Source organism: Vicia villosa, linkage group LG4, assembly GCF_029867415.1.
Source record: "Vicia villosa cultivar HV-30 ecotype Madison, WI linkage group LG4, Vvil1.0, whole genome shotgun sequence".
In the NCBI taxonomy this organism is placed as follows: domain Eukaryota; kingdom Viridiplantae; phylum Streptophyta; class Magnoliopsida; order Fabales; family Fabaceae; genus Vicia; species Vicia villosa.
In genome coordinates this window covers 12,158,924-12,180,791 of record NC_081183.1, presented here as the reverse complement: position 1 = coordinate 12,180,791, position 21,868 = coordinate 12,158,924, and the positions used below count along the sequence as shown (strand labels likewise).

Below are 21,868 nucleotides of genomic sequence, written 5' to 3'. Positions count from 1 at the left end.
CAAAAGTTTGAAAGCTTTAATTGCATCTCTATGTAATTCTTCAAAAGCAAGTTTTAGTTGAGAATGAGATACCTTATCTACGAGTTCAGGTTTAAGATGACTTACAGCTTTCTTTTTCTTGTTTTGATGAGCCATGAAACATAGGTTTGCTGATTCTTCTTCATCGCTTGATGAGCTTTCACTAGATGAATCACTTTCCCATGCTATGTAAGCTCTTTTAGATTTGTTATGACCTTTGCTTTGGTTCTTCTCCTTTTCTTTCTTAAGATATGGACAATCCGGTTTGTAGTGACCGGCTTTCCCACAATTGAAGCAAAGACCTTTGATCTTTCCTTTGTTGTCGTCATCTTGTTTGAACATGTTTGATTGCTTTCTATAGTTGATCAAGCCTTTGTCGGAATGTTTTGCTCCATTTTTCTTTAGATATTTGTTGTATCTTCGCACAAACAGTCCCATTTCCTCATCATCGGAGTCTTCGTCATCACTTGTGTCACTATCCTTTGGCTCTCGTTTTGAGGTCTTGGAGCTCGAAGCTTTTAGAGCTATTGACTTCTTCTCTACCTCTTTCTCCATGTTCTTTTCTTTCTTTGTCCTCTTCTCATGCATGTCAAGGCATTTAAGATGCTGTTCATGTTCCTCTAGTTTACCAAAAAGAGTGGTAATGTCTAAAGTGTTGAGATCATTTGCTTCCTTAATTGCTGTAACTTTGGGTTGCCATTCCCTGTTCAAACACCTTAAGATTTTGTTAGTAGCAACTGCATTGGAAACAGGTCTATCAAGAGAATTTAATCGATTTTTCAGGTGAACGAATCTTTTCTGCATACTTTCGATGGTTTCACCATCTTCCATGTGAAAAAGTTCGAACTCTTGAGTTAGCGTATTGATCCTAGCTAGTTTGACATCATCCGTTCCCTCGTGGGCAACTTGCAATGTGTCCCACATAGCTTTAGCTGATCTACAATGGGAAACGCGATAGTATTCATCAACTCCTAGAGCTGAGATTAGAATGTTTCTCGCTTTCCAATCGTATGCATATTTCTTTTCATCTTCAGCATTCCAAGTATCTTCTGGTTTTGGAACAACTGCACCAGCTGCATTTGTCATGGTGATCTGGAATGGACCATTGACAATAGCTGTCCAGATGTTCCTATCAATTGCATTGATATGGACACACATACAATCCTTCCAATAGCCGTAGTTTTCGCCGTTGAAAACTGGAGCTCTATTATGAGCCCCTTTAGGTCCGGAAGCCATCTTTCCAATAAGTGTTTCACGTAGCACGGAATAAACCAGAGCTCTTGATGCCACTTGTTAGACACTGGCCTAAGGATCTAGAGGGAGGGTGAATAGATCCAACACAGTTTTTCCGGGATTTTTACAGACTATAGCGAAAGCGGTTCTGAATCGACTTGCGTCTATTCCGGACCGCTATTGCAAAGGGTTATATGTGTTACAAAACCACAAGATATTCGAAATTCCGGATAAGGAGATATGCTATCGAATCAATACTTGTCACAACTGAAAATCAATTAACTTCTAGATTGACAAACTTTGATTTACAATGCAGTAAGGTGAATTAAACAAATAGACAAACACTTGGTGACAATATTCAAATTGATGCTAATTCAAGATGTGGTGAATTGTGATGTTTATGCAGAACTTTTAATTCACAATTTTAACACTTGAATCATTGATCAATTTAGCAATTATACCAATTATGAACAGAATGTAAAATGAAAAAGTAAAAGCGACAAGAACACGATATTTGTTTAGGCAGTTCGTCGATCGTCCTCGCTACGACTACGTCTGCCCCCAATTCCAAATTGAAATTGGGTAATCTTTCATTAATGTTGAAAGTAGTATATACAAAGAAGATAACAAAGCGATAAACGATAAACCAATTATGTCGATCCTTTGATTCTTCTTCCCCCTTAATCTTGACCAAGATCAAGGTTATCCAAGAGCTTCACTTCGATTCCCTTCTGCAGTGTCTTGATTCCTTGAACTCCCCGTTCCTCAATCGTTACACTCAGCCGAATCCTCAATGAACGCCTCTTGATAAAAAACCCCAAGAACCACCTGTCGTGGAGGACAAAACCCGCAGATTTTATTCACCAACAAACCCCACAAACCTTCACCCACTAGGAATCTTCAATTCCGTTCCATGGACGTTATCGAACTCATCACTAACCCGCAACGCAAGAATGATTATGTGTAATTGTGTTGGAGATGATGAAGAACGAAGATGAGAAGCGTTTGTGTATCTTTCAGTCGTTGGTGTGTTGAATAATTACCCTTGCACAATATATATATGATTGCATAACAGTTAGAACCAAGAAAAACTGATTTTTGAACTTTCTTGATCAATTAGGTCGACCACTTGTAGTGCTTAGGTCGACCTAACAGAGCTTGCAGAATTTTGCTCCCAGTTAGGTCGACCTGTTGAAGGAGTAGGTCGACCAGAATCCTCTTCTGATGCATTCTGGGGACATTTTCACAGATTAGGTCGACCTAGTTGATGTGTAGGTCGACCTAACAGGCTGGTATGTGGAATTCATCAATTTAGGTCGACCTAAATGATGTGTGGGTCGACCTAGCAGGAGTATATGAATTTTTCTCCATTTTAGGTCGACCTGGGTTGATGGTAGGTCGACCTAACTGCTGCTTTTCTGCATTCTTCTTGTTTTGCTTGTGTTGAGTCAACCTTTAAACATGTAAACATAATGGGTTGACCTATGAGTGATCAATGCTTGCTTTTCTTTAAGTTTTCTGCTTCCGTCTTGTTGTTTGAATGCTTATTTGAGTTTGCCATGAATCAAAAACATCTTTGAGTGTAATCTTGTATTCACACCATAGACAGAGGACAAGGCAAAGAGTAGTTTAGAACCAAGCTTGTTCAAGATAATGGCTTGTGGAGGAAGAAAAAGGCATTGACATTTGGCCCACCATGTGTTTGCTGAAATGCATACGTGTGCCTTGAGAATCTGCCTTGGCTGCCTGCAGGATTTGACCAGTGTTGGGGCACTACTTTGAAGGCTTGCATCTCACTCAATACTTGTTCAATTGACCCAATTCTTGTTTCAATGGATAGAGGGGATGGCAAGGAAGAGATACATACCAAGTTTGAATTCATGGCACTTCTGTAGAGCTCTAAAAATGGCTGGAGATTTGGCATGCCATGTGTTTGTGAAAATGCCAGGTCATGACCTGACTTGTGACCTGGAATATGACTTGGTTCAAAAGAGTTTCCAGCAACTTCACACCACTTTAACTCTTCATACAAGCTTCAAGTGAAAAAGTGTCCAACTACAAAGTTGTTCTCCTCCATGAGAGGAACAACTTTGATGTTGGAAATTTTTCCAGAAAATGCCATTTGCCACGTGTAATCTGGTGCTGGAGTGGACTGCTCACCAAGATTTAGAGCATCAAAATTTTTTCTAAGTGTTGGAAATTGTCTTTTTACTATTTTTCCCAACTTTTTGCCAAACTCCCCATTCCTCGACTTTTCTTGACCGATTTTCCACCAAAAGTCAATATCTGAATAATTCTTCCGATTTTGACCCAAAAGTCAACTGTTCTGATTTTTCCGACTATTGATGAAATTCCCGATTAAATCTCTTCTAGCCAAATCCAGTCACACAAACACATCCACACAGTCAGTATGAGAATCTTTTCACACATAGGAGCCATTCCTGATTAAATGTTGACCATGTCATACCCCAAATTTGTCCTACCCTTTAACTTCTAACTGGCTTAGGCTTTGCATTCACGTACATACATCACTTAGGTCATAATCCATACCCATGCATTCATATCATAGGTGTTATTCCAGGGCTAGCAAGAAATAGCTCCATTGCAAAGAAGTTTGATCAGAGAATGAGAAAACTGAGGTATAATCATGTGGCTCTATGTTCATTGAAGTCCTCCTAGATTGGGGTTTCTCTCTGCTTCAAATCAGGGCATTGACTAGAGGGTACAAGCTTGCAAATCATCTGGTTCTTTAAATCAGGGTTTCTTTGACCAAAGTCAACCAGTTGACTTTCTGGTCAACATTTAATCAGAAGTGGCTTCTATGTGTGGAAAACTTCTCATACTGACTGTGTGGATGTGTTCGTTTGACTGGATGCGAGTGGAAGAGATTTAATCGGGAATTTCATCAATAGTCGGAAAAATCGGAACAGTTGACTTTTGGGTCAAAATCGGGAAAATTATTCAAATATCGACTTTTGGTGGAAAATTGATCAAGAAAAGTCGAAGAAGGGATAAAATCGGGAGTTCGACAAAAAGTTGCCAAAATAGAAAAATGACAAAAATGGAGAGTTTCAACACTTAGAAAATATTTTGGCATTTTGAATCTTGATGAGCAGTCCACTTCAGCCCTGATTTACACGTGGCAAACGGAGTTTTTGGAGAAAGGTCCCAACATGAAAAATACTCAGATCATGGCATACTACAACTCTCTAGTTGGAAGTTTTCTCATTAGAGGCTTGGTTGAAGAGATAAAAGGGTTGGAAGTTGGGAGAAACACACTGAATCCAAGTCATGACACTTAGGAAAATTTTGGGCACGCGTGAACATTCCATCAAACACGTGGCGTGCCAAATTCAAGACCGATCATAGAGATATAAAAGAGTCTTTGAAATGCAACATTGGTATGTTTCTATTCTCCCCCATGTGCTTTTTCCAATGAGACAAGAATCGAGTCATTTGGACAAATATTGAAACGATTGCAAGCTTCCAAAGTCACGTCCTCGCAAGACAAATGTTACACATCCGGCTGGGCAGAGATTCAAGTCACGCACGCAACCTTACCACAAACACCTGGCGTGCTACTTTGGACATCAAATTTAAGACTCTACAAATCTTCATCGGGAGTCATCTTGGTATCAAATTGCTCTTTTCCATGAGCTCTTTCCAACGAACCATAAATGGAGACCATTGAATAAGTGTAGTCCAAGATAGGGAGACTCAAAGTCATACCCTGGGCTAGTCACGTTTTTGCCAAGGTCAGAGCCATAGCCAGGTCACACACGCAGATAGTGAGCAGTGGCATGTCACCACTTTGCAAGCAATTTCTGAATAGGCTACAGGGGTATTCTCTCAAAACTTCCAACGTGAAAGGCGCTCTATGCCATGCCCTCTTCGAACTTATACCAAGATTGAAGTGTTTGGTGGTTTGTATCTAGAGTTATTGATGCACAAAGTTGGTGCCATGCAGTTTTTAATGAACAACATATGAGATATCTTGCAGCATATCCATTTCTCCAAATACTACACAACCCTTGTTCAGAAAGATTGAGAAAAGATAAGCTACTACACGACACACCACACCTATCATACACCTCACACACCATTATAAATACCAAGTTCCTTCACAAATCACGACACACTTTCATTTCTCCATTTTCAGTTTTCACATCACAAACTCATACACTCTCTTCTCTCTTCTTCCCATTCTACACTCTTTCTCTTCACATTCTCCCTCTCTCTCAGTTCTCTCTCTTCTCCCTCAACCAACTCCGGCCACCCTAACCTCCCCTCTTAACCAACTCCGGCCACCCTAACCTCCCCCTCAACCACCTCCAACTTCCATAACAAACCGTGAAACTACCACCATCATCACTGTGCAACTACCACCATCATAACCGTGCAACCACCACCTTCACGCCGCGACTACCTCCATCATCATCCTCAAGATTCGGCAATCCATGTCTACACCAACGTTCTGCTGATTTTCAAGTAAGGGAAAGCTGCTTGTAGAGACTTCTTGTTCGTTTGGATTCAAGACCTCATCAGGTGAATCTCTGAAACTTCCTCAGCATCTTAGATCGTGTGTAGTAGATCATGTAGTTGGCTTGCACATATGAGTTCTTGTTACTTCTTGAAGTATTTTCGATTTATATGAAATGCTGGCTGTTGGAATGTTTAAATTGCACATGTGAACTTTGTATGTGGAAGTGATTGTAGCGGTATATTCAGTTTAGGTCGAGATACATTTTCATGGAGGTAGAGTTTATCGTGTACGCTTCGGTTCATGAGTTAGATAGAAAAGCAGAAGAAACTAATTGCAGATCTGAACTCATAGCGAAAAACCGAGTCGGAAGACGTTGGTCTCGTCTTGTTCTGGGCGTTCTTGTTCATCGCCGGTGACTGAGGCGCCGGAGAAGGAGACCGGAGGAATCTCCGGCGGCCGTTGGTTTAGTTTTCTGTTTCAGCGCTTTTGCTTACGTGGCGCTTGATGACTGGTTGTGTTTGTTTAAATAATCCTTTTGTCTTATATGCAATGATTGGGAACGTATGGTGGCTTATCCTGATTGGTTGATGTAGTTTGTGTCCTCACATGACTTAAAAAGGGAATCTGACCGGTTGATAATATTTTGTGCAATAGTCTGTGTCACGTTTTTGTACATGGAAATAAATAAATGCTGATAAAAATGACTGAAGAAGAATGCGTATTGGGCCAGGTACGTTTGGGCCCTCACCATTTTCGGAGTCACACTCCTTCATTGCTAGTATACACGTTTGTAGCTTAGTCTGGGCCTTAGCGCAAGATGTTGTTTCCACCCCCATTTTTAAGCCCAGTTTTGCTTGTACATGATATTAGTTCATTCTGAAAATACTTTTGCACCCCCTCTGCTGTGAATAAACGATAAAAATGATTTTTCTTTCTTTTATTCTTTGGCATATTAATTGTTTTTTCTTCTTAAATAAAATTGATAAAAAAATAGTTTTTGACTAATTAGAATTTTAGGAATATTGTTTTCTTTTAATTAGATTTCTTAATCGGTGATTTCCTTGATTTTTGATTGGTTAATAAACCATAAGAAATAAGTAGTTTTTAGTTTAATTCTTGAAAATAGTTTTACACAAAAGCCATAAAACAAATAATAGTCTTTCTTAGATTAATTCAAATTAGACTCTTGCATAAACAAAAATGATATAGTTTGTGAATAATTCTCATAATTGTTTTGGGTTATTGTATAGATTTAACCCTTTTCTTTTGTGAATATTTCCATTGTGAATTGTCTAAAATGCCCTTGGTCTTTAATTGAGTTTTGATCCATTTAATTGCTTTCTCTTTTAGAATTCATACAACATAGAATATATAAATTAGAAATAGTTCCCCTTTTGCATTCTTTTTCTTTTACAACCATAAAACATTAATAAATACTTGAATAAATTCCCCATAAAAAATACAAAGAAAATACTTAAAACACTAATAATCAAAGTGAAAATCTTAAAAAGGGAATGGAAGCTTGAACACCCCTTGCTTTAGGGAATGTTCGAGTGCTTGGATCTCCCTTGCTTTAGGGAACCATTCGGGCGTAAGTTCCCACTTCTAAAAAACACAAACCATAGAGCAACTCGAGTTTCCCTTGCTTTAGGGATTTCCTCGAAACGCTCAAACTCTCTCTCTTCCCTCTCCTTTCTTAAGGGCATTGTTATCTCCGCTCCATTGCATCCTAGGTCGATCCCCTATGCAAGAGCGCGAGTGTTAACTCCGCCCGACTAAAAAACACAAAAACAAACAGAAAATCTTTAGCCGAGCTACGGTAACTCTGATTCCTGAAAAGGATACGTAGGCAGCGGGGTAGGGCCCGTGCGAGTACAATTCTTTATTTTCCCTACATTCTGCATTCATTCACATAGACATAGACATAGTACACACCCTTTAGATAGAAACAAACATAGGTGGATACCATCGAGTACGATGGGCGCGAGGGGTGCTAACACCTTCCCCTTGCGTAACCGACTCCCGTACCTTGATTCTCTGGTCGCAAGACCTTGTTCCTTCCTTTGTTAGGTTTTCTGGTATTCCTTTCCCTTATGGGATAAATATATTGGTGGCGACTCTGTTCATTTTTCGCGAGCGTGCGACAGCTGGCGACTCTGCTGGGGATGTTGCTAGACCTGTTGCTGGTCCATCCTTAGTGAGTCGATCCTAGCCTGCGTTTGTTTGTTTATTTACTGGGTGTTTACTTGTTTTATGTCTATATCTTGTATATGTGTTTGCATGTTTATTTTCTGCTTGCATATCATGTTTATTTTTGCTTGCACATCATGCATATGGATTATATTCTGTGTTCCTTGGGGTCTTCTGTTCTGTTTTGCAGGTGGGGGGTTTTGTGAGGTAAAAGGCCCACTACCCAGGCCAAGTGACACATAGGATTAGCGTGGATGCTCATGTTGACTCCCGTGGCCCTTGCTACGATCGAGTTCAACATGGGGTACCACAACTGGGCGAGGTTCTTTCATGGAACACTATGTCTGGCACCCTTGCTGCCACAAACATTTTGTACCCCATGGGAACTGTAGACCCTAGTGACCATTAGGGACCACCTGTCCGTGTCTAGAATTCATACCCGTAAGTTTGGGGTGGGACAGGATACTAGCCTTCATCATACCCTGATTTCCATTTTGCAATCTGAAGCCGGAATTTTGAACCTGCCACATTCAGTATTACCCAGTTATTCAGAGTTGCGAGGGACATTCAGTCTCTCACTATATCACACACATGACACATGACACATCATGCTATTGCATCCACCTCACTTCATTCGTGGAGAATCCTAAAGTCTATTTCCAAAATAAAAAAGGATGTGTATACTCTTTTGGCAAAAAAAAAAAACAAAAAAAAAAAAGAAAAGAAAAGAAAAGAAAAGAAATAGTGAAAAGACTTTTAGGATTCTCCCAATGAAATGCATTCCGCCATATCATTTAACATGCATGTTCATTTATTTTCAGGAACTTTTGGCTTTGTCTCCGACCAACATATGGCCACACCAATGAAGACTGTTAGACGCAACCCCTCTTATTCTTTCCTGAATCCGAATCTGGATTCCATTGGGTGTTTACCAAAGAAGATTACGCCAGATGAGACAACCAACTTCAGAAAGGAATATGGGTACATTCTGAGCCTTCTCAAGATGCCGTTCACCAAGTACGAGCAAGAGGGAGTTCATACTTTGCTTCAGTTCTATAATCCTTCCCTCCGCTGCTTCACGTTCACCGACTACCTCTTGGTTCCTACATTGGAAGAGTATTCCCTATTTCTTGGCCTCCCTATAAAGAAGGAAGTGCCATACTATAGCACCATGAAGGCCCCCGATTCCATTGAAATTGCTAAGGCTCTTTATTTGAGCAAGTCAGTCGTGGAAGCAAACCTCACCAAGAAGGGAGGAGGTTTCGGTTTTTGCATGGAGTTTCTGGTTAAAAGGGGTTGTGAGGCTGCTGAAGCAAAGGAATGGGACACATTTAGGGCTATCTTGGCTCTAAGTATATATGGCATCGTGATGTTCTCAGACGTTCCTAATTTTGTTGACATGAATGCAATTCATATGTTCATCTTGCAGAATCCGGTTCCTACGCTTTTGGGGGATGTTTACCACTCCATTCATCACAAGAATGGTCAGAAGGGAGGTAAGGGAGGTCTGGTTAGATTCTGTGCTCCGTTGTTATACCGATGGTTCAGGTCACATCTACCTGAGCATGGAGCTTTCGTTGATAGTAGGCACACATCTAAATGGGCTGAAAGGATTATGGGGCTGAGGGCTAAAGATATTGTCTGGTACAATAGCGCTTTAGATGACAAGGAAGTTATTATGAGTTGCGGAAAATTCAAAAACGTACCTCTCATGGGTCTTAGGGGCGGAATCAACTATAACCCCGTCTTGGCCAGAAGAACGTTTGGATATGCTTTTATCAGTCCACCTGAGCAAACAGAGATAGCTGAGAACATTTTCTATCATGTGGTCACCGACAATGGGCAGATGGCAGAAGCTGTACAAGCCTGGAAGAGTATTTGTTGGAGAGATAAGAAACATTTTGGTCAGCGAGATTGTGCTACTTATGAGGATTATACTAAGTGGATCGAGTCTGTGGTTGCTGTTCAAGGGATGCCTTTTCCTCCTAAGGACCCCTTGTACCCTCCCTCTGGTAAACAACCCAACATTGTTTCCATGCCCTGCTATAATCAAACTGTTGAGCAGAATCGGAAATTGACTGAACAAATGGAAACAATGCAAGTGAAGATGAATACTGATAGGCAGGAGAAGCTTTCTGCTCTTCATAAGTTGAAAATGAGAGAAACAGAGCTTGAAGAATTGTATGCTAAAGGAAGTACTTCTCAGAAGAGGCCAAGAATGACTGTGAATTCTAAAGCTAATGAAACTCAAGAGAGGAAGATCAAAGAGCATTATGAGGATCAGTTGGCGGAATTGACAAAGAGGCTCCAAATCCAGACTGATATAGCCAAATTTGAGAAAGCCCGTCGAAAGAAAGCAGACAAGCTCCTTCTGGAACGTCAGGCAAGGATTGAGGGGTGTTATGAAGAGATTCGCAAGTTGAAGGGTCGAGTGGAAGAAAAGGGGCAGAGTGATGCTCAAGCTCAAGAGGAAGCCAGAGGTTGGGAATTGAGAAGCCGTTACTTGGAGACCATGCATTTCAGAAAAGACCTATTGATTCAAGAAGTTGTTAAAAGACCAACCCATGCTGAGACCAAAAAGCTGTTTGAAGAAATGAAGGCTTGGAGCTATAAGAACATTGGAGATAGCCCACTTCGTCATTTGGACATGGGAGATCCTGCTTAGTATTGGTTTTTGTTATAGAATCACCACCAGTCTTGTTGGATGGGGTTCTTATTTCCATTTTCTGTATTGTTGGCTCATGAGAGCAGAATATGTTGTACTTCAAAAACTTGGTTGTGGAATTAATCGATTATGTTTCCTTATCCTGTTTGCTTATCTCGGTTGTGCTTATCTTGGTTATGCTTCACTGTCTTCTCCGTTATCTTGTGTTGTTGGTTCGAGACAAAGCTAAAAAATCTTGAAAATAATAAAACATGCACACATGCACCCATGCACTCATAGCATATTGCATTTACAGGTTTTTATCATATTCTAATTGGGGTCCCTTCCAATGCTCAGATCTCTTTCCCGACGACGAAGCTGACTTTCTTACATCCTTACCGCACCAGGAGCAACGAGAGAGTCATGGATCAATTTGAGCAGAATCGGGCTGCCCTCCGTAGGGATATGGATGTTATGGGGGAAAGAATGACCCAACTTATGGAGACTCTCCATGTTGTTGTCCAAGGACAAGAAGAGCTCAGAAAGAGCGTTGCTGGATTGATTAAGGATACTCCTACCAACTCTGCTGACGGAGGAGTAAAAACTAAAGAGATTCCTGTTGAGGGGATAGCAAAGGTAGTGGATGACCACCATGAGGTTATTGATCTTGAACATGATCTTACTGCTGAATTGACCGAGACTGCTAAGATGTATCAGGCTCTCGAAGAACGCCTTAAGGCCGTTGAGGTTGCTAAAACTTCGAGTTTCGACACCGCTGCTATGTGCTTGGTACCTGGGATTGTTATTCCCCCGAAGTTCAAGGTGCCAGATTTTGATAAGTACAAGGGAGTTACCTGCCCCGAGACTCACATTCGTTCCTACTGCCGTAAGATGGCCGCTCACGCTGATAACGAACCTCTGCTTATGCATTTCTTCCAGGACAGTCTCACTGGAGCCCCGTTAGAGTGGTATATGAAGCTCGAGAGGTCTAATGTTAGTACTTGGGGAGAACTTGTTGATGCCTTCTTGAAGCAATACCACTATAATACTGCTATGGCTCCTAGCCGTGCACAACTGCAAAATATGTCACAGAAATCTGAAGAATCTTTTAAGGAATACGCTCAGAGGTGGCGTGAACTTGCTGCTCGAGTCCAACCTCCTCTATTGGACCGAGAGTTGATTGATCTGTTTATGGGAACTCTGAAAGGGCCGTATCTTCAGCACATGGTCAGTAATACTTCTCCTTCCTTTTCGGATGTAGTCATCATTGGTGAGAGGGTTGAGAACTGTGTCAAAGCTGGTACCATTCAAGGTGTTACTAATCCTAGCAACTCAAGTGGTAATGGTAAGAAGCCGTATTCTGGGTTTGTGAAGAAGAAGGAAGGTGAGACTAGTACCGCTTCTGTTGACCAAGGCCGAGCTCCTGCATATTCTGCTGTTCCACCTCCTTATTATCCGATGCCCTATGCTGTTCCTGGTCCGTATGTCCCTCAAGCATATGTTGCTGCTCTTCCACAACCTTGGATGGCACCTCAACAGCCTTTCGTGCCACAACAACCAGCTGCTGCTCCTCAGAATCGCCAACAGAATCCTAGGCCTCAAGGTCAGAGAGGTCCACAGAGGCAAAGATACCCTGACAGGCGTATAGATCCGGTTCCCATGCCGTATGCTCAGCTTCTCCCCCAGTTGCTTGCTGGTCAATTGGTACAACTCCGTGAACTTGGACCTCCACCTAGTCCTCTCCCTCCTGGCTATGATGTTAATGCTCGATGTGAATTTCATTCAGGGGCCCCGGGCCATACTATTGAAAAGTGTAGAGCATTAAAGTATAAAGTGCAGGATCTCCTTGATGACAAGCTTATCTCATTCGCCCCTACTGGTCCTAATGTGCAGAATAATCCTATGCCTCCTCATGCTGGTGCGACCAATGCTATTGAGTTATGTGATGATCAGATCCTAGTAAGTGATGTTAATGAGGTAAGGATGCCGCTAGCAGTTGTCAGAGAATATCTTATGCAACAAAAGGTTTTGTGTGAACTACATGACTACTGTTTGCAATGTTCTTCTAACCCTGAGGAATGCACTAGGTTGAAAGAAGAAATCCAGAAACTAATGGATGAAGGTGTTCTTAGAGTGGAAAGGGTCGTTCCTGTTGAAGATGTGGCTACTCTAGAGATACCTTACTATCCCGCTGAGGTGTCAAAGAATCAGAGTACTCCTTTGGTCATTCGTGCTCCGAGTACTCCCTTGGTCATTCAGGCTCCGAGGACTCCGTTGGTTATTCAGGTTCCAAATGCTCCTTCAACTCCTCCGACCCCGTCTCTTGTTCCTTCTCCTGTGATTGATTCTAAGGCTGTTCCTTGGAGTTATAATGCCGTGTATATTCGAGGGAAGAAGTTCGAATGTCCTCCAGTGGGTAATTCGAGCATCACTAATATTACTGGCACTAGTGGCATTACCCGTAGTGGTCGGATCTTTGCTGCCCCTCCTCCGCTCCCTAAAGAGACCGATAAAGAGGCTAGTGCACAAGCAAAAGGAAAGCAAGTTGCTGTTGATCCTCCTGTAACACGTAATGCACAAGATGCCGAGCAACTCTTGAAAATCATTAAGAAAAGTGATTACAAAGTGATTGACCAACTTGATCAGACCCAAGCCAAGATCTCCATCTTGTCTCTCCTGGTGCATTCTGAAGCTCATCGTGATGCTCTGATGAAAGTTCTGGCTTCCGCTCACGTAACTCAAGACATTACCGTACCTCAGTTTGAAGGGGTTGTGACCAACATTGCTGCTGGTAATTGTTTGGGTTTTTCTGATGATGAACTCCCACCTGAGGGTAGGGCACATAACAAAGCGTTGCATATTTCCGTCAAGTGTCTGGATGCTGTGTTGTCTCGAGTTCTGATTGATACAGGCTCTTCTCTTAATGTGATGCCCAAGACTACTCTGTTTAAGCTGAGTATGGATGGGATTATGATGAGACCATGCACTATGAGTGTTAGAGCATTTGATGGTTCTAGAAGGTCCGTAGAAGGAGAAATAGATCTGCCTGTCCTGATTGGTCCTCACATGTTCTATATTGCCTTCTATGTCATGGATATAAGTCCTTCATACACTTGCCTCTTGGGTCGTCCTTGGATCCATGCTGCTGGGGCTGTGACATCTACCCTCCATCAGTGTTTGAAATTTGTTGTGAATGACAAGATTGTTGTGATCACTGGTGAAGAGGATTTGATTGTCAATAATCTGGCGTCATACCGTTATGTTGAAGTGGAGGGAGAGATACAAGAGACACCTTTTCAGGCCTTAGAGATTGTGTCGGTTGATAAACTCCCCGTGGTTGAGAATAAGAAGGAACTCGGAGCACCCCTCTCGTCTCTAAATGATGCTAAGGCCTTCTTAGAAGCTGGTACTCCCCATAGTGCCTGGGGCAAGCTGATTGATGTTCATGAGAAGCGAGACAAGTATGGCCTTGGGTATCAACCACCTTCTTCTACTCAGCTCAGCATAATTCCTGGAAAGAAGGTGATTCCCCCCATTTCTCAAGTGTTCGTCAGTGCAAGCACCAGTTCTGGAAGTCAAGTTCTCGCTGTGGATGATGATGAGGAAGAAGATCTCTCCAGATTCATTTGCCATGCTGCGCCTGGACAGGAGCTCAACAATTGGACTATCTTGGACATCCCCAGAGTCACTTTTATGGAGATGTAATTTTCTTGTTTCGATAAGTCATATGCTTCGCCCTAAGCATTTTGACCGCTTGTATAAAGAAGGGCCCCCATGTTGTTTCAATTTGTTTAATATTGAATGAAAATCATATCTTCGCATGCAATTACTGTTCCATTTCTTTCATTTTTGTTTTTACTTTAAAAACTTTTTTCAAAAAATGGCAAAGCTTTTTCTTTTTCTTTTTACGTGTTGCATTCTAAGGCATAAATCATCCATCGTGCAGATCCGGCTCGAATTTCATCAAAAATGATAATGTTACAGTTCCACGTCTTAATGTCCTTGAGAATCCAATTGACCAAGCTAACGAGGATAGTGGGGAAGATTGTGAAGTCCCTGAGGAATTGGCAAGACTTTTGAGACAAGAGGAGAAATCTACTCAGCCACATCAAGAAGCCATAGAAATCGTCAACCTCGGTTCAGAAGAAGCAAAGAGAGAAATCAAGATAGGGACCGCTTTGCAAAATGATGTGAAGAGAAGGTTGATCGAGCTGCTTCGAGAGTACGTTGACATCTTCGCCTGGTCATACGAAGACATGCCTGGTTTAGACACGGACATAGTTATGCACAGGTTACCGCTCAAACCAGAATGTCCGCCTGTAAAGCAAAAACCACGAAGAACTCGACCTGATATGGCTTTAAAAATCAAAGAAGAAGTTGAAAAACAGTTGAAGGCTGGTTTCTTATCTGTGTGTGAGTATCCTCCTTGGATTGCAAACATAGTACCTGTTCCTAAGAAGGACGGAAAGGTACGCATGTGTGTTGACTACCGAGATTTGAATAGGGCAAGTCCAAAGGATGATTTTCCTCTGCCTCATATTGATGTGTTAGTCGACAACACTGCTCAGTATTCGGTGTTCTCTTTCATGGATGGTTTTTCTGGCTATAATCAAATAAAGATGGCTCCTGAAGATATGACTAAGACTACTTTTACCACTCCGTGGGGTACATATTGTTATAAGGTGATGCCTTTTGGTCTTAAGAATGCTGGTGCAACATATCAACGAGCAATGGTGACTCTTTTCCACGACATGATCCATAAAGAGATTGAGGTGTACGTCGATGATATGATTGCAAAATCCCAGACTAAGGAGGAACACTTGGTATATCTTGAGAAACTGTTTGCTCGTTTGCGTAAATTCAAGTTGAGGCTTAATCCAAACAAGTGCACTTTTGGAGTGCGATCTGGAAAATTACTCGGATTCATTGTGAGCCAACGAGGGATTGAGGTCGACCCTGATAAAGTAAGAGCAATACAGAACATGCCAGCACCGAAGAATGAAAAAGAAGTTCGAGGGTTCCTTGGGAGATTGAATTACATAGCCAGGTTCATTTCTCATCTCACTGACACTTGTGAACCCATCTTTAAGTTGTTGCGCAAGAATCAAGATATCCATTGGGATGATCATTGTCAGGAAGCCTTCGAAAAGATCAAGCAGTATCTCCAAGAGCCACCAATTCTCATGCCTCCGGTTCCCGGAAGGCCGCTCCTTATGTACTTAACTGTGCTTGAAGGATCTATGGGGTGTGTGCTGGGCCAACATGACGAGTCTAGTCGAAAAGAGTGCGCCATTTATTACCTGAGCAAAAAGTTTACCGATTGTGAATCCCGCTACTCACTACTCGAGAAAACTTGCTGTGCTTTGGTATGGGCTGCTCGCCGACTGAGGCAGTATATGTTGACTCACACCACTCTATTGATCTCCAAAATGGACCCGATAAAGTACATCTTTGAAAAACCGGCCCTTACAGGAAGACTAGCCCGGTGGCAAATGCTTTTATCAGAATATGATATCTGTAACACCCCAAATTCTACCCGAAAATATCATGCGTGAAATCAGAGTATTTTAAAAACTATCAACAAGTATTTGGGATATCACATTTACTTCATATTAACAACTCATAAACAGATACATAGCACTTTAATCTCAGATAAGCACAAAACAACTTATAACAGCTCTTAGACAAACCAACTTCATTTTAATATGCAGCGGAATCATAACATTCAGCTTTATAAACAAATCATCTTATTTAATCGGAAACAAATTCAAACATCATAGTACTTCTCAATATCCAATTTGGAACTCAACAACTAAAACATGAACAACATAGAAACAACAATATAGACAACCCCCCGAGTGCTACGTATCAGAGCGACACACCAACTGGATACGATGAACCTACAAACTTCCATAGTTATACTTGAGTACCTGCCCATTTCCCATGGTTGGGGAAACATCAGCAGAAGGGGTGAGATATCAAACATTATAAAGAAAAGTATGATAATACATATAGCAAAGATAAAATCATACACAATTCACCACTTCTCAATATAAGAAATTTGCATCACAACAATAATGTTAACTATCAACTATAACAATGTATTCAAGTTTACAAGTATGTCATTCAAGCACATAATAACATATACTTCATAATCACAACGTAAATTAATACAACTATCAACAATGGCAAAACATGGTTCATATATTCCACATATATACATATATCATTAATACATATATATATATATATATATATATATATATATATATATATATATATATTTGCATTTTCATCATATACGTTTCATTTACATATATCACCAAAATCATGTATCAAACATCACCAAATTTAATTATCACATCTCATGCACACATAACAATCACCTAGTCACATAATTACATATATTCAAACATCACATAACTCCAATGTAACTCAATGCAAGACATGTGACTCTATGCATGTGGTACCCAATATGGACCCAAAGTTCCACCGCTTCCGATTCATATAGAATCTAGCCACACTTCAGATCCGGACAAGACCAAAGCCACCAAATGTAAACATATAGTTTACCGCTTTCCGATTCACTCTAGAATCCAAGCCACGCTTGTGTTTCAAAGCAATTCCACCTATGTTTCAAGGCACACTATGATATGAATGTATGTACAATCTCACAAATATATGCAATTAAGATCATCTCTACCATCTTAACTTTCCACATATCACAACAATTCAACTCTATGAATTATCCACCAATTGTACACAACATTCACAACACACACACATCATTCACATATGAGAGGCCAATTAATCAATTACGATTCATACAATCCAATTAACACTAGTAATCATACTATCTCATGTTAATTCTCATTTTTGTCAATTATACATGAACACACATTTTCAACATCAAGCAATTAGTCATTAGAATTAATGCTAACCAACTAACCATAAAGAATCAATATCAAAACAACATCATTGGCATGACAATATATATTTCTCAACATACATATTCAAGCCAAAACACAATTACAAACAATTTCTCAAAATACCGTAATTTACCGATAAACCGAATAATTGGTCCAAGTCCAAGTATATTCCAATCACATAGACTTATTGGAATCAATTCAACTAATAATTTAACTATCCAATTAATAATTAAACTATATTAATTTCAATTCAACTATTACATTTCTATTCCATTATTTTCCAATTCTATAACAAACCCATTATTTCACTATCAATGGTTTACTCACAACAAACATAACAATCTAATACACATAGATTATCAATTGCACACAACTTATCACATTTATATCATCACATTCCAACAAATCATCAAATACCCAAAATTGCAACATAGAAGAACATGGATATTAAAGTATAGAATTAAACTCACTATAACATACTATCATACAACCCTTTAGCATGAAAGAACCCCACCCTTACCTTGGCAAATATGAACTCTTTCACCATAGCTCTAAGCTTTTCTCCAAAATGAATCCTTCAAACATAATTTGGAGACACACCTAAAAACCAGTTCGGAAATCAGCTTATCAGACGAACTTAAAATCCTCAAAATCAAAATCGCTCCGGTCAGAACTTACCTCTATGAGTCAGGAACGTTGTGTCAAAAACACGCGACGATCCAACGGTTGGATTGAGAGATACATCCGTTTTGCTAAGGTGACTCAATGCTGAAACTTGCTGCGAAAATGAGGTTTCTTCTAGCTTTTCTCTTCCACCATTGTTCTCTTCCCTTTTGCCTCTTTTCTCTTCTTCCTATCTTTTCCCCCAAATGAAAATAGTAACCTCTAAAACCCTAACCTTCTCTTACTATCTCACTTATGTCAATTGGGCTTAACCCACCAATCCATCCATTATGTTTCTATCACTTAGGCCCATTTAGTTATATCTCTCTAATAACTCAATTAAGTCAAACAACACAAACACTCACATAATTAAATACTTAAATAATTATTATATCACATAATAACTAAATAAATAAGTTATTATTAAAAACACCAAACAATATAATTACTAATATAATTAATAAAAAAATTAATAAAAATCGGGATGTTACAACTCTCTCCCACTTAGAATATTTTCGTCCTCGAAAATACCATCGACGCAACCATCTCATCTCCAAAACTACACTTACTCTCCCCAGAATCACACGAACACAAAGGCGTTCCACACCTTCGACCATACAAAGCTTCAAAATACAAGCTCTCAAAAGATCCTCAAGTTACTGAATCGTCTTCTCCGTTTGACCATCAGCTTGCGGATGATAAACAAAACTCAAACACAACTTAATAATCAAAGTACTCTACAAAACTTTCCAAAATCTAGAAGTAAACTTTGGATCTCTATCAGAAACAACACTCGATGGAATACCATGCCAACTCACAATCTTTTCAAAATACAACTTTGCAAGTCTCTCCATCGGATAATCCCTGCTTATCGGAATAGAGTGAGCAAAATTCGTCAATCCATCTACAATGACCCAAATTGCCTCACAATTAATCGATTTCCTAGAAAAACCCAAAACAAATCCATAGAAATGCTATCCCACTTCCACTCAGGAATGGACAACGGTTGCATCAAACCAGACGGTTTCTGATGTTCAATCTTTGATTTCTGACAAGTCAAACACGAATACACAAATTCCGCAATATCCTTCTTCATACCTCGCCACAAAAATAACTTTCTCAAGTCTTGATACATCTTTGTAGCACCAGGATAATTACTCAACCACTTTGATGCCCTTCATCCCAAAAATTCTCTTTTTCAAATCCGAAACATCTGGAATACAAATTCAATCACGACATCTCATGACACCGTTCTCGTCAATCCGAAAATTATCACCTTATCCTCAATCAATCAATTTCATCTTGTCAACCAATTTCAAATCCGATTTCTGACCTTCTCTAATCTCATCAAGAATACCACAAGTAAGCTTCAACATACCAAACTCAAATCTCGAAATTATTCCAACAATTCCAATTCTTGAATCATCAACATAGACATATGCAATTATTTCCTACTCAATGCATTGGCTACAACGTTCGCTTTTCCCAGATGATAATTCAAAGCAAAATCCTAGTCCTTCAAGAATTCCAACCACCTTCTCTGTCTCATATTCAACTCTTTCTGATCAAGCAAATACTTCAAACTCCTGTAGTCACTATACACATCGAATCTCGATCCAAATAAGTATTGCCTTCAAAGTTTTAAAACAAAAACAACGGCGGCCAACTCAAAATCTTGCGTCAGATAATTTCACTCATGAATCTTAAGTTGCTTTGGAGCATAAGCTACAACTTGTCCTTTTTGTTTCAACATAAAGCCTTGCAAAACCTTCCTTCTTCTTAACCAACAAAAACATATGCACCTCTAGACGACACACTTGAACGAATCAACCTCTCCTCAAACAAATCTTCAAGTTGACTCTTCAACTCTTTCAACATCATAAGCAGACATCCTATATGGAGCCCTCGATACAAGACTAGTTCCAGGAACTAAATCGATCGAAAACTCAACTTTTCTTTCTGACGGTAAATCACTTACATCTTCAGGAAATACTTATGCAAATGCGCCAACTATCGATAATCCCCCAATCGTCATTTCCTCATGAACATCCAAAGTTGCAAACAACCTAAACAACATCGCACCATCTTGCACAGACTTATTCACTTCCAATATTATCAAGCTGGTAAGACAAGTCTATCTCATTCCAATACGATTCCGTCTACTATCAACATGAGATTAAGGGTGATCAGTTCCTCAATTTGTCAATAGATAGCCGACAACCATAATGGTAGCGTAAACCATCGTTACTTAACTGCAATAGAATCCTTTACGTCACCAAAAGTACCATACTTCATTAACTCCCAAAATCATCTGAACATGCTAACACACACCTTGTGATAACATTAGAACATAATTCCTTTACACCACTATCAACACTTTTTATTCTTGGAATCATACTCGTCCCTTCGCATTTCTAACTCTGACTTGAACGTTCCAACAACTTCGACAACTTTTCCAATATCTTGCCAAGGATCCCTTGACAAGGTCTACCGTAATTCGTCGCTTAATAAATATTCTTACGTCAACATCCTATGCAACGGTTACTTAAACTGATAACTTCACAGTCCACCAATAATGCTGAATATGACAACTTCCTAAATTCCATCTTATAACAATTGTCCTTATTCCAAGACGTTCCGACTTATTAAACAACCAAAATCTTAAATCCATGTTACCTTCGAATTCGGAAACCAACAAACTTCTACATTGCTTGCTCTGTCTCCTTAAGAAATATATTGCACCAATAACTTACAAGTGAAACATATCCAAGAAGCACAGCTTCTTCCCTACTTCGCTCAAACTAACCCTGCAACAAAACGAACAAGTACCAACAGTGTTTCACACACATGTCGCGTACTAAGGAATAAAACACTAACATCATTCAACTGTCACACAACTCAACTGACTCGACAACTTGGCCGGACGGACCGACCTGCTCTGATACCACTAATGTAACACCCCAAATTCTACCCGAAAATATCATGCGTGAAATCAGAGTATTTTAAAAACTATCAACAAGTATTTGGGATATCACATTTACTTCATATTAACAACTCATAAACAGATACATAGCACTTTAATCTCAGATAAGCACAAAACAACTTATAACAGCTCTTAGACAAACCAACTTCATTTTAATATGCAGCGGAATCATAACATTCAGCTTTATAAACAAATCATCTTATTTAATCGGAAACAAATTCAAACATCATAGTACTTCTCAATATCCAATTTGGAACTCAACAACTAAAACATGAACAACATAGAAACAACAATATAGACAACCCCCCGAGTGCTACGTATCAGAGCGACACACCAACTGGATACGATGAACCTACAAACTTCCATAGTTATACTTGAGTACCTGCCCATTTCCCATGGTTGGGGAAACATCAGCAGAAGGGGTGAGATATCAAACATTATAAAGAAAAGTATGATAATACATATAGCAAAGATAAAATCATACACAATTCACCACTTCTCAATATAAGAAATTTGCATCACAACAATAATGTTAACTATCAACTATAACAATGTATTCAAGTTTACAAGTATGTCATTCAAGCACATAATAACATATACTTCATAATCACAACGTAAATTAATACAACTATCAACAATGGCAAAACATGGTTCATATATTCCACATATATACATATATCATTAATACATATATATATATATATATATATATATATATATATATA

The 21,868-nt window shown here is 39.8% G+C and overlaps 1 protein-coding gene across 1 annotated transcript in view; it reads left to right on the top strand.

Moving 5' to 3' along the window:
• The window catches only part of LOC131594509 (uncharacterized), a 38,232-nt gene extending 27,302 nt beyond the window's left edge, over positions 1–10,930 (top strand). The window contains exon 2 of the mRNA XM_058866659.1: positions 8,746–10,930. Coding sequence (XP_058722642.1) covers positions 8,775–10,589 — 1,815 coding nt within the window. The 5' untranslated portion in view covers positions 8,746–8,774 and the 3' untranslated portion in view covers positions 10,590–10,930. The remainder of the gene's footprint in view (positions 1–8,745) is intronic.
• Positions 10,931–21,868: the final 10,938 nt, after the last annotated feature.